The sequence below is a fragment of the Phyllostomus hastatus genome, unplaced genomic scaffold (assembly GCF_019186645.2).
Source record: "Phyllostomus hastatus isolate PE091 unplaced genomic scaffold, TTU_PhHast_1.1 phas_scaffold_21, whole genome shotgun sequence".
Lineage (NCBI taxonomy): Eukaryota > Metazoa > Chordata > Mammalia > Chiroptera > Phyllostomidae > Phyllostomus > Phyllostomus hastatus.
In genome coordinates, this window is record NW_025334017.1 from 49,322,912 (window position 1) to 49,335,087 (window position 12,176).

At 53.7% G+C, this 12,176-nt stretch overlaps 1 protein-coding gene across 2 annotated transcripts in view; it reads right to left on the reverse strand.

Annotated features, from left to right (window-relative positions):
- The window catches only part of ARHGAP39 (Rho GTPase activating protein 39), a 56,178-nt gene that overhangs the window by 23,382 nt on the left and 20,620 nt on the right, over positions 1 to 12,176 (reverse strand). For both annotated transcript variants that reach the window (XM_045860820.1, XM_045860819.1), the window contains exons 3-4: positions 9,643 to 10,074; positions 2,320 to 2,403 (exon numbers count right to left, since the gene is read on the reverse strand). In XM_045860820.1, coding sequence (XP_045716776.1) covers positions 2,320 to 2,403; positions 9,643 to 10,074 — 516 coding nt within the window. The remainder of the gene's footprint in view (positions 1 to 2,319; positions 2,404 to 9,642; positions 10,075 to 12,176) is intronic.

Here is a 12,176-nt window from a genome sequence, read left to right on the forward strand (position 1 = left end):
CAACACCAGGCTCTGCACGCCGACCAGCCCCCACTGCTGGGTCCACCCCTCAGGGCTCCTCCATGAGCCCCCACGGCCGGTTTCCGGGTCCTGCTATCGGCCTTTCACCCAGAGTCTCTCTCTCCAACTTGCCCCTGCCCCCTGGACCACTGAGCAGACCCTTTGCCCAGTCCAGCCTCTCCGGCCTGCCCTCAGACCTCTGTGTCTTCACAGCTCCCCCAACCCAGGAGGCCTATCCTTCTCATTCCCTAACTCCCTGCCGCTCCGCTGCGTGGAGGCATGCAGGCAGAGGGACACCGCCTGAACAGAAAGGGACGACTGCGCGGCTCTCCCCCGGGAGCAGGACCGTCACTGGCCCTAGAGATGCCGGGAGCCAGGCGGCAAGGGTGCCGGTGGGCGCTGAAAAGGCAGCACAGGGACACAGGTCTCCATTTAGCACGGGGCACTCTCCCCAGGGGCGGTTTCAAAGGCAGAATGGAGAGCCCCCACCAAACCAAAGCCCCGAAGGGCTGCTCTGCAGCCGCCTCCTCGGCGACGTGGCTGCTCTGGGAGTGACGGCTGGACCTGACTGCCCCACGCCTCAGAGGGAAACCTCTGCAGCAGGGTGCAGGCGTGGCTCCCAGAGGAGGCACACTCACGTTCAGCGCGAGAAGCCGCACGTAGGAAGCAATGTCGGAAAACACTGAAACCTCGACGGCCCGGCAAGCCTTCAGGCGCGGGGATGCCTCCCCGTGTCCGGCCGGGCGGGTCTGTCCACCGCCACCCCTGCCCTGCTCAGTGCGGAGCCTCGGCGGGCGGACTGGGCTGTGCCTCGACGGGCTCCTCCCCACTTGCCCTTCGCCGGTGCACGGTGCCGGGCGAGGGTGGTGGTGTCTCCTCTCCACCGCACCTGTAAATGTCAGCTTCCCCCATTTTTCCTGCTGTAAACGACTGCGTCCACCCCTAAAAGCACATGCTGTTCCCACGCCAAGCCCAGCGGGGACCCGGGATGGCAGGGCCAGGGCAGCACTTGCAAAGACCAGGCGGACAAGTCCGGGGACCTGGCCTGACCTGCCTCTGAAGCAAAAAGGGCTCTAGTGCTTGATGCGACCAACACCGTCTTAAGAAGCAAGTTGCTCTCAGTGGCAGCCTGTTCAATCTGGAAGAGATGGACCCATATCACCTGAAAGGAATGTCTTTACAGAGGTAAATGAGCTCATTGCGTTCCACGCTCCCCTGGAATACACAGCTCCTAACAAGCACACGCCGCTCAGCTACAGCCACCCGTGTTCCCGGGGGCCACATGTGTAAAACCCACACCTCCTCTGGGGCGTGAAGGTCCGAGATTCAGCTTCTTAATAAACGTCTGTTTAATTCTGGACTTGTCAGCCTCTTTCTTCAGGCCATCGGCCCCATCCTCCGGGGTGGGGTGGTACCCGAGCAGCTCTGGAAGTTCTCCTGGCCCCGCGGTGGCGCAGAGGCCCCCTGCCGTCAGCCACCCACGCCCCATTTCACTGAGGGGGACGGGAGGCACAGGAAGCTGGGAGACAGTCCCACAGTCACGGAGCCACAGGGCTGGGCCCAGAGGCAGCTCAGATCCCCTCCTGACATGTTGATGTACAAGCCCAGTCACCACGTCCGAGCTCAAGCTTTAAAACTGTCTGAGCAAACTGCCAAAGGACCCTCAGGTCTTGAAATGCTTCTCCAACACTGGGGTTACTCCTGGTCTGTGCTGGGGGCACCGAGGCTGCCCAGAGGCACACACCTCCCTGGCCTCCCACAGCCGGGGTGGAAACTCCTGCTACCACCTGGACACACAAGCTGGCCAAGGGATGGCCCTGCCCAGCCTAATGGCTATTGCACCCCAGTGTCCTGAGCGTCATCTCTAGTGCTTTCCAGCACCTTGGAAGGCCAGAGCCAGGGGGCTATGAGAGGCCCAATCCTCCTTCCCGACAAATAAAACCAAAGTCCCCCTTCACCTGGGAAGTGTTTGGTGCACGGCTGGGAGCTCCCAGGAGGACTCCATGCTGAGGACACACCAGGGCCTGGTTCCCTGGCCAGGGGCCAGGAGCAGCGCCACAGGCTCTGTGATCCCCCAAGGTAGGCAGGGGGGTTCTTCTAGGACCAGAAGCGGCCACACGAGCCTGAGGCCACTCCAGGAGGCCCCTGCCCAGGCACCAGGGGCCCCACCAGCCACTCACGTTCCACCGGCTGGTGCAGAGCCTGCCCGCCCAGCTAGTTGCCTCCTGCTGAGCCAGACCCTTTCCTAACTGCCCCAAGAGCTTCTGAGAAACCACCCTTGGTCAGGAGACAGGGCCGAGCCTGAGGCGCGGGCTCTACCTGTAGTGGAGCAGCTGGCCGTCTGCGCCGTAGTCCCGGTAAATCTCGTAGTCCTTCTCAAGGAACGCTCCTGGCGGGGAGGGGCTGAAACACAGCAAAGTGGAAACAGGACACGAACGTAAGTGCGGTACTCTAGAAATACGGCACTTTCAGAATCGCACGCCCCTCCCTGTAAACAGGGTGGGTGTGGCCTTTTGTTTCTCAGGAACGACCTGTGTCCTGGCTCCCGCCCACAAAACTGTCCCCTTCATCAGGGCAAAAGCCTATCTCCTCTGCCCGAGGCCTGCAGTGCCCGGACCACGGCTTGGATGGCCCCAGTGCGGCGCCACCCGGAGGCGGGGGCCAGGCAGGCCAGGACACGGAACGCCACTCTGGGTATTAGGAGCTCAGACGACTGACCGCCACTGAGCCTCCCATTCCCTGGGGTCGGCAAGGTGGTCCGTGAGAGGCCGAGCTTCGACCACACAGGAGCAGATGACCTGAGCGGGGACCAGGGTCAGAGGAACCCCGATGGGGACGGACGCTTCTTAAGGGCGGGGACTCTGGACACACCAGGCACCCAGCACCTGGGCGATCAGTAAGTGGGCATATGATCAAATTAATACGTATTTATGATTGTAAAAACTCTCAGTAGCCCAGAAACAGAGGAGAGTGTGCCTGACGGAGAACGTGCAAACCAAGCCCCAGGCCTGCACAACGTCCAGCCGTGAGAGGCTGAAAGCAGGCCCATCGGTGTCGGGAGAGAACACCCGTGCTCAGCACCCGTGTGGGGTGGGGTGGGAACACCAGTCAGTGCAGCAAGGGTTTTTAACGAGCAAGAAATGTAAATATTTGAAAAAAGAGATAAAATTATCATTACTTGCCAACCCAGAAAAAATAAAATAATCAACTGAAAAGCGATTAGAAGTACTGAGAGAGGCTACTAATGTAGTGCTCACGTCTGCAACACCCTTAACCTGACCTGAGAGCAGCGTGGGCCTGGCCTCCCCGCCCCCACACACACGCGGAGACACTCGCAACTGCAGAGGACAAAGGGAGACGTCAGCACATGGGCAGTGCACTCCCAGGGGCTCGGCGGCCCTGGCGTGAGGACAGACAGACGGCAGTGTCGTCCAGGGGACAGAGTCCCTGTGTGGTAAGGGGACACATGTCACGTCGCATTGTGGGGCCAAGGGGGTGACGTGGGAGGTGAAACCTGGGTCCCTCCTGGCCCCTCACAAAGGTGGCTCCACACAGATCCAGGCCTCAGTGTGCAAGATAAAGCTACCAAGTTAACACAAGACACATAAGAGGGTATCCTTGGACCTAGGCCAAGGAAGAACGTTTAAACAGAACATTAAAAACATAAACCACAAGACAAAAACCCTGTAAACTTGGTTGCATCAAAATCAAGGACACTGGGGACCAGACAGCAGGCAGGTGGCGGAGTGGAAGAGCCTCACGCCGTTGGAAGCCAGGGAGGAATGGGTGTCGGGAATGTGCAAGGAACTCCTGTAACACAGAAAGTCAGACAGCAACTCCAGAAGAAAACTGAGTAAAAACACTTCAGCAGGCAATTCACATCCGACAGAACCCAGAGGCTAAGTGCCCCAGAGACGAGAGCGAGAATCCTGGAACCAGAGGTGAAAGCGAAAGGGCCAGCGAGCCCCTCAGTGGCCAGATCGGCTGGTGAAACCCAGTGCCGGGGCCACCCTGCTGCCCACTCCGGGCGGCCTTGCCAATCCCAGCGCCGCAGGCCCCAGGGCAGAGGTGAACGGAATGCAGGGATGGAGCCGAAGCGCAGGACACCAGGAGGAAGGGGAGCCCCAAAGGACACACCCCAACAGCGAGACGCAGGGGAGCCACGGCACGGGCACGGGCACGGGCAGGGCGCAGGGGACGACCGACCAGGTCCACGCCCCGTGCCAGCTGTCAGTCCCAGGAAGGCACCTGCAACCCTCACGCTCCACGGAAGACAGGCGTTCCGACGGGTGGGGAAGAGATCACCTGTGAGAAGCCGCAAACACAAGCAGCATAAAGGACGACCGTCTGGGAAAGACATGAAGAGGCCAACACCACCCAGAGGGAAGCAGCAGCGAGCGCCGAGTCAGCACCAAACGAGGCTGGCTCCAGGGTGACCGCCAAGCGAGGGAAAAGGGGACTTGCAATGACAAAAGAAATGACTCACCGGAAAGCCACGGTCATTCCACATTTATGTGCGAACAGCCCGTGGCCTCAACACAGAGAAAGCAGAAATGGGCAGATTTAGAGGAGAGACAGGCCAATTCCAATGAGAGGCTTTACCTCTCAGAATCCGTAGATCAGGTGGACAAAAAATTTGTAAGAAACTTGATACAATTAACAGATTTGCTCTAACAGACACAGAGAGGACCCTAGACCTAGCAAACAGAAAATATAAATTGTTTTTGAAGCAGTCATAAAATCATCTACAAAAATCCAGCACAAAGAGCGGTGGGACCAGGCGCATAAGGCGTCCCGGCGCACAACACCGCAGCAGGTGGACCCTGGGAGTGCAGGCGGTGGCCGGCAGGCCCAGGGCTCAGGGTGGCAACTAGCAGGCCCAGCAAGGCAGCGACGGTGAAGCGAGGCACTGCGCGCAACCCAGGGTCCCACCGTGGGGGACATAGAGCCTCGGGCACTGACTGAAAACACCTGTGGGGGCTGAGGTGCTCCCAGCCTCACAGGAGAGTTCACTGGACAGATCCACCGGGTCCTAGAACGTACACAAGCCCATCCACCCGGGAATTAGCACCAGAAAGGCCCAGTTTGCTTAGGGGAAGGGACTGAAGTCTGACAGAGAGCAGAACAATTGCCACTGTTCCCTCTCGGACCCCACCTTCACATACAGGGTCACAACCCAGGGAGCTGGGATGCCCCACCCTGGTGAACACCTAAGGCTCCGCCCCTCATACATAACAGGCATGACAAGAAAATAAAAATGGCCCAAATGGAAGAACAGATCAAAGCTCCACAGCAAATACAACTAAGCAACCAAGAGATAGCCAACCTATCAGATGCACAGTTCAAAGCACTGGTGATCAGGATGCTCACAGAATTGGTTGAATTTGGTTGCAAATTAGATGAAAAATGAAGGCTACACTAAGTGAAATGAAGGAAAATGCACAGGGAACCAATAGTGATGGGAAGGAAACTGGGACTCAAATCAATGGAGTGGACCAGAAGGAAGAAAGAAACAACCAAACAGAAAAGAATGAAGAAACAAGAATTCAAAAAAATGAGGAGAGGCTTAGGAACCTCCAGGATATCTTTAAACATTCCAACATCCGAATTATAGGGGTACCAGAAGGGGAAGAGGAAGAGCAACAAGTGGAAAAGTTATTTTAACAAATAATAAAGGAGAATTTCCCCAATCTGGCAAAGGAAATAGACTTCCAGGAAGTCCAGGAAGCTCAGAGAGTCCCAAAGAGGTTGGACCCAAGGAAGAACACACCAAGGCACATCATAATTACATTAGCCAAGGTAAAAATGAAGGAGAGAATCGTAGAAGCAGCAAGAGATAAGGAGACAGTAACCTACAAAGGAGTTCCCATTAGACTATCAGCTGATTTCTCAGAAGAGACCTTGCAGACAAGAAGGGGCTGGAAAGAAGTATTCCAAGTCATGAAAGGCAAGGACCTACATCCAAGATTGCTCCATCCAGCAAAGCTTTCATTTAGAATGGAGGGGCAGATAAAGTGCTTCTCAGACAAGGTCTAGTTAAAGGAGTTCATCATCACCAAGCCCTTATTTTATGAAATGTTAAAGGGACTTATCTAAGAACAAGAAGATAAAAAAGCATGTATAGTAAAATGACAGCAAGCTCACAATTATTAACAACCGCACCTAAAACAAACAAACAAAAAAAAAACAAACAAACTAAGCAAACAACTAGAACAGGAACAGACCCACAGAAATGGAGATCACATGGAAGGTTAGCACCAGGGGATTGGGAGGAGGAGAGAGGGGGGGAAAGGTACGGAGAATAAGTAGCATAGACGGTAGGTAGAAAATAGATGGCCGGGGGAGGGCAAGAATAGTATGGGAAATGTAGAAGCTAAAGAACTTATGACACATGGACATGAACTAAAGGGGGGGAATGTGGGTGGGAGACGGTATGCAGGGTGGAGGGAGGTGAAGGGGGGAAAATGGGACAACTGTAATAGCATAATCAATAAAATATATTTTAAAAAATTACAACTAAACTACAGAACAACCATCACTGAGAACCATCAGACATCACGTTGAATGAAGTCCAGCAGCTACAGAAGCACAAAGCCACGTCCATCCAGACTGGTAGGAGGGGTGGAGACACAGAACGGGCTGCTCTCTCACCCACATGTGGCGGATAAAAATTCGGGAGGGGTATCTCAGGAGCGAGGGGCCCCAGCCCCACACCAGGACCGCCAGCCCAGGGCTCCAGGGCCAGGAAGAGAATCCCCCACAGCTTCTGGCTGCAAAAACCAGGGGGGATTGAGTCGGTCGAAGAAACTGCTGGAGCCCCAACAGTTCCCCTTAAAGAACCCACACACAGAGTTACTCAGACTCACTCCCTCCGAGCTCCAGCGCCAGGGTCGCAGCTGGAAGGGCACCAGTGGCACACTGGGAGGATGTGAAGTGTCTGGCATCAGGGCAAGGGCTGGGGGGCAGCCTTCTCCCAGAGAGAAAGGCAGGCAGAGGCCACTGTTCCTTTTCTGAACCTTCCCCCCTAACAAGGCCGACAGGCAGGTACCATGTCTGAGACTCCATCAACCTGGCTAACACTGTTTGCCCTGCCCTGGTGATTCCCTGAGGCTCTGACCCACCCAATATCTGGGCCCACCCAAGATGTTTTTCCATGTGAATGGCTTATCTAAGTTCATGCTTGGCATCTTCCTAAATTCTTTCAAACAAGCAAGAAAAATACAAGAAAAACTAAAGGAGTTCATCATCACCAAATCCTTATTATATGAAATATTAAAGGGACTTAATTAAGAAAAATATCAGTCTGTCTGGTATGGCTCAGTGAACTGAGTACTGGCCTGTGAATCAAAGGGTCGCTGGTTCTATTCCCGGTCAGGGCACAGGCCTGGGTTGTGGGCCAGGTCCCCAGTAGGGGGCACGTGAGAGGCAAACACACATTGATGTTTCTCTCCCTCCCTTCCCCTCTCTAAAAAGAAATAAATAAAATCTTAAAAAAATAAAATCTTAAAAACAGATCAAAACTATTAACCATAAAATGGCAATAAATACATACCTATCAACAACTGAATCTAAAAAGCAAACTAGAGAAACAAGCACAACAGACAGAACCATGTCTACGCAGACCATTCTGATGGCTGCCTGATGGGAGGGGATGCAGGAGAATGGGTAAAGAGTTGAGGGGATGGAGAAGTAGTTCCGGAACAGCCAAGGGGATATACATTGTACAACAGGGAATGGAGAAGCCAAAGAACTTGTGTGCATGACCCACAGACAAGAACAATGGTGGGTGGGGTGGCGGCTACTTGAGGGAGTGGGGGCTGCTGGGTGAAGGGGGACAAAGGGGGGAAAATGAGGACAACTGTAATAGCATAATCAATATAATATAATTTTAAAAAATGCCAACTGCAGTATGGTCCAGGGGCTGCAGTCACACAACGCCACAGCCTGGGGCTCAAACAGCAGAAACTCGCGCTCTCACGGTCCAGAGGCCACGAGTCCAAGCTCAGAGGCCAGCCCGGCTGGTCCCCTCGGAGGCCGGTCCCCTCGGAGGCCAGAAGGGCCCCTGTCCCAGGTGTGTGCAATCCTTGGCTGCAGACTCGTTGCTCCAGGCCCCGCCTCTGTGGTCACAGGGCGTTCTCCCTGGTTGCTGTCTTCTTACAGGACGGCACCCTCACTGGCTCAGAGCCCGCCCTGCTCCAGGTGACCTCATCTCAACTAACGACGTCGGTAAAGTTCTGTTTGCAAATAAGGTCACGTTCACGGGACTGAGGATTAGAACTTCTATGTATCTTGGGTGGGGGGCAAAATGCAACATCAATATCAAGATTCAAGACATATCCTTGATGAAAACACTACATCTATTCATGGTGAGAAGCCTAGCAGTAGAAAGGGACTTCCCAAGACAGTGTCACCAAGCTACTGGGCTAGCAGGTTTGCAGCCTGAGCACGGGGCAAGATTGCTGGCCCTCCCAGGTCCAGTCCCGGCCACCATGGGGCAGATGGCCAACGTCACAGGAGATGGATGGTGAATCTTTAATGAGACTAATGAGCTCAAACAAAAGTGTAAAAGACAAGACTGACATAAAAATCAATGTCTACTTACCAGTGGCAATCATAAAACATGACTTAAAAAAAAAAGAGATATAACATAAAAGCCAGAGCTATAAAATTGGTAACATGCCTAAAAATAAACCTTAAAAATAGGCAAGTCCTTTGTGGAGAGAAGCATAAAACCCACCATCCTCGTACACGGGAGAAGACAACCCAGTGAAGGCGTCCCCGGCACCCGGACTGATGTACACATTCAACACGGTTGTGATCCAAGCGCTTGTGGTGAAACCCTGATCCCACTGACCTGCTGATGTTGCTTCATGGCAGAATACCTAAGATGCTTTTGGAGAAGAGGTACTCTGGGCCCCAGAAAGCTTGTCACTGGGCTGGAGGGTACGGGGTGGGTGGTGGCTTCTCCAGGCCAGTACCCACAGTGTGGGTGACAAAGACATTTATCAACAGAATCCTAAAAGAACCCAATCCCTTCACCTGAGTAGGCAATCCATAAAGAATTCAGAACCACCACAACCCAATAAAAAATGAGCAGTTCTCTCTGAGTCCTGGATACGAGGAAACAGGACAGCCTGTGGGCTGCAGCCCAGTGGGAGCTCCTGGACGGCACCCAAGGCCTCTCAGGCCATGCACCCAGCTGCTTTGTCCTCCTGCTCCCCCCTGGTGTCTTGGCTCCTCCCGAAGAGAAGGTACGTTCTCTGCCTGACTCCCAGCACCCACTCGGACCTGCCCCACGGCAGACACCTCCCGGTGTTGGTCCAGCACGCACACTGATCTCATGTCTGCGCATGTCCGTCTCCTCCGCCCTATGAAGGCGCACCGGCCAGCTCTGCAGCCCCCAAGCGCGCAGGAATCTGCCTGCGCCCACACACCACAGCACACACACAGTATGCACTGGCCACTCTCCTGGCGGCAGACCTGCCCCTTCCTTTCCAGCTGCTTGTGTGTTGCTCTCAGAGGATCAGGACGCACCCTACTGTACACATCAGGTATCAGTGGCTTCACGGTTTCTGCTGTTCCTGCTGACACCCAGCCTGCCCCCCACCTGCAGGGCACCACCCACCTGCCCCACTGCCTCACCTGCCGCTCTCCTCCTCTGCAGCCCCAAACGCCATCTGCCGGCTCCTCCCCAGCGGCTCCTGTGCCTTCCCGCAGGTGTCCGGTTCGGGATCCAGGGAGGAGCTGGTGCTGCCGTCGCGGCTGACACTGCTGCCACGCCCCGGGCTGTTGTCCGCTGAGGCCCGGGGGGACTCAGTGTTCTGCTTCAGGGTCTGCAGCTTGGCCAAGGGGATGATGTCGCAGCCCTGAGGCCGGTGCCACACGGTGCGCTGTGTGGTGGCGCTGTAGTAGTAGAAGCGCGACGTGTTGGGGTCGAAGAGCTCCCACCACTGGTTCTCGCTGGTTCGCTTGATGCGGACGCCCGCGGGTGGGTCCCACACGCACTCGCCCGTGACCAGGTTGGCGTACATGCGCTCGCGCGTGCGCGGCTCAATGATCTCCACCCACTCCAGCCTGGGAAAGAGCCAGACAGTGTGAGCACAGGGCCCGTGGGCCTTCGCCCCAGTCCCTGCGCCCCCTGGGTACGTCTGCAGACGCTGCATCTGGAGTCCGTCAGCTTCAGAGGCGAGACGTCCGGTCCCTTCACAGTAAGAACCTCTAGAAGCTTATTAGTGTTTCCTCACCGCTGAAGAAGTCCGGTTGGGGAGGAACACAATCAGTTCATAACAGAAACAATGTCAGGTTTATAAAGAAGTTGGAAAAACGGGCTTCCTCCTGTCTGCCCAGTCAGTACCCCAAGGTCCAGCAGGGGGCGTGGGCCACACGGGCTGGCTCCCCGCCCCCACACTGCTGCCCTTTCTCCGGGGCTGGAGCGCCTAAGCACCCGCTTCTCATGGCCTCACCCACCCACGGCTTCAGCACCCTGAGGACTTGTGCCTGCACCCACACGAGCGCCAGCACAGGCTTCCCTCTCCCCCCTCCGGTGTGGGGTGGGCTTCTGCCCTCCTCTGGTGGTGCAGCACTGTCATGGCAGCACTGGCAGCTGCACGTGACATGCCACTTCCTCTTCTCTTCCTTTCCGTTCCTCCTTTCTCTCCCCCTCCCTCTCTTTCAACAGTTGAGAGGACCTGTGGGCCGAACGGCCCACACATGGAGGGGATGCTCCCAACACCTACTTTGCTGTAATTTCCAAGTTTTCTACAATGTTCACAGATTACTTTTATAACTGGACAAAATTAAGACACATTATCTTCTATAAAATAGTGTATTTTCCTACTGCAGTGTACAATAAATGAGACTTTCAGTGTCAATCTTTAAAGTTTTGGGGGTGTCTCTCCCTGGGGGCGTGGTCAACAGGACCTCCTTGGAAAGATGTGAGTTTTAATGTGAATCCAAACTTAATGACAGGGATAGTCTTGCACAATAACTGAACACAGTTATCCAAACTTTTTAAAAAGCTACCTAAGTGTTTATACATATGTATTTGTGTAGAAAACTCTGGAAAGGGCATTAAAAGCAGTTACCTTTTGGTGGAATGTGCCACAATTTTATAACTCCCCTTTTACTTACTTGATTTTTTTCATTTTTTTAATAATGGAAATTTTAAAACGTGCACCAAAATAGATTAGTATAATGAATTCCCATGTATATGGCTTTAAATTTTTCCTGATCATTAATGCAATCAAGTATCTTTCTCATATTCACAAGCCATTTTTATTTCTCCTTCACTAAAAACACATATGACTCTTGCCCTGACCAGTATGGCTCGGTTGGCTGGGTGTTGCTCTATGAAGTATTGCCAGTTTGATTCCCAGTCAGGGCACTTGCCTGGGCTGCAGGCTGTGGCAGGCAGCCAATCAATGTTTCTCCCCCTCTCTTAAAAAATAAATAAATAAATAAATAAATAAATAAATAAAATCTTTAAAAATTGTTTTCTTACTGATTTACAGGAGATGTATTTTAAAAATGCAAAGATATCTTTTTTCAACAGTAACCTCCCTCGATTTACACGCATTACAAATCTCCTGCTTGATGCTTGTCTCTTCACTCTTTTTATGGTACCTTTGCCTTTTGGTGTAAATCTTTTAATTTCAATATGTAAATTGAACTTATAAATCTTTTTCTTCGTAACTTCTCCTCTTTCTCTCCTGTGTAAGAAACCTGGCCCTGGCTGATGTGGCTCCGTGGACTGACCACCGCTGGCCTGCGAACCGGAAGGTCGCCAGTTCGATTCCAGGTCAGGGCGCATTCCAGGTCCCCAGTTGGGGGCGTGTGAGAGGCAATGGGTCAATGTTTCTCTCCCTCTTTCTCCTTCCCTCCCCCCTCTAAAAAATTAAATGAAATAAAATCTTGCCTACTTCAAGGTCAAAGATATTCTAAGCTGACTTGCAAAGTTTTATTGCTTTGCCTTTCATGTTGAAGATCTTAATCCACCGGGATTGATTATTGTTTAGTGTGTGAAACTTTATTTCCCCCGTGGACAACCAGGGGCCTCCACGGCAGGCAGTGTCAGGGCACCCGTGTCTGGGCGCCCCGCTGGCTCGCTGGTCAAACCTGCTCCGACCAGCGCCACACAGTCTTGACAACAGTAGCTCTGCACTGCATGCACAGTCTCC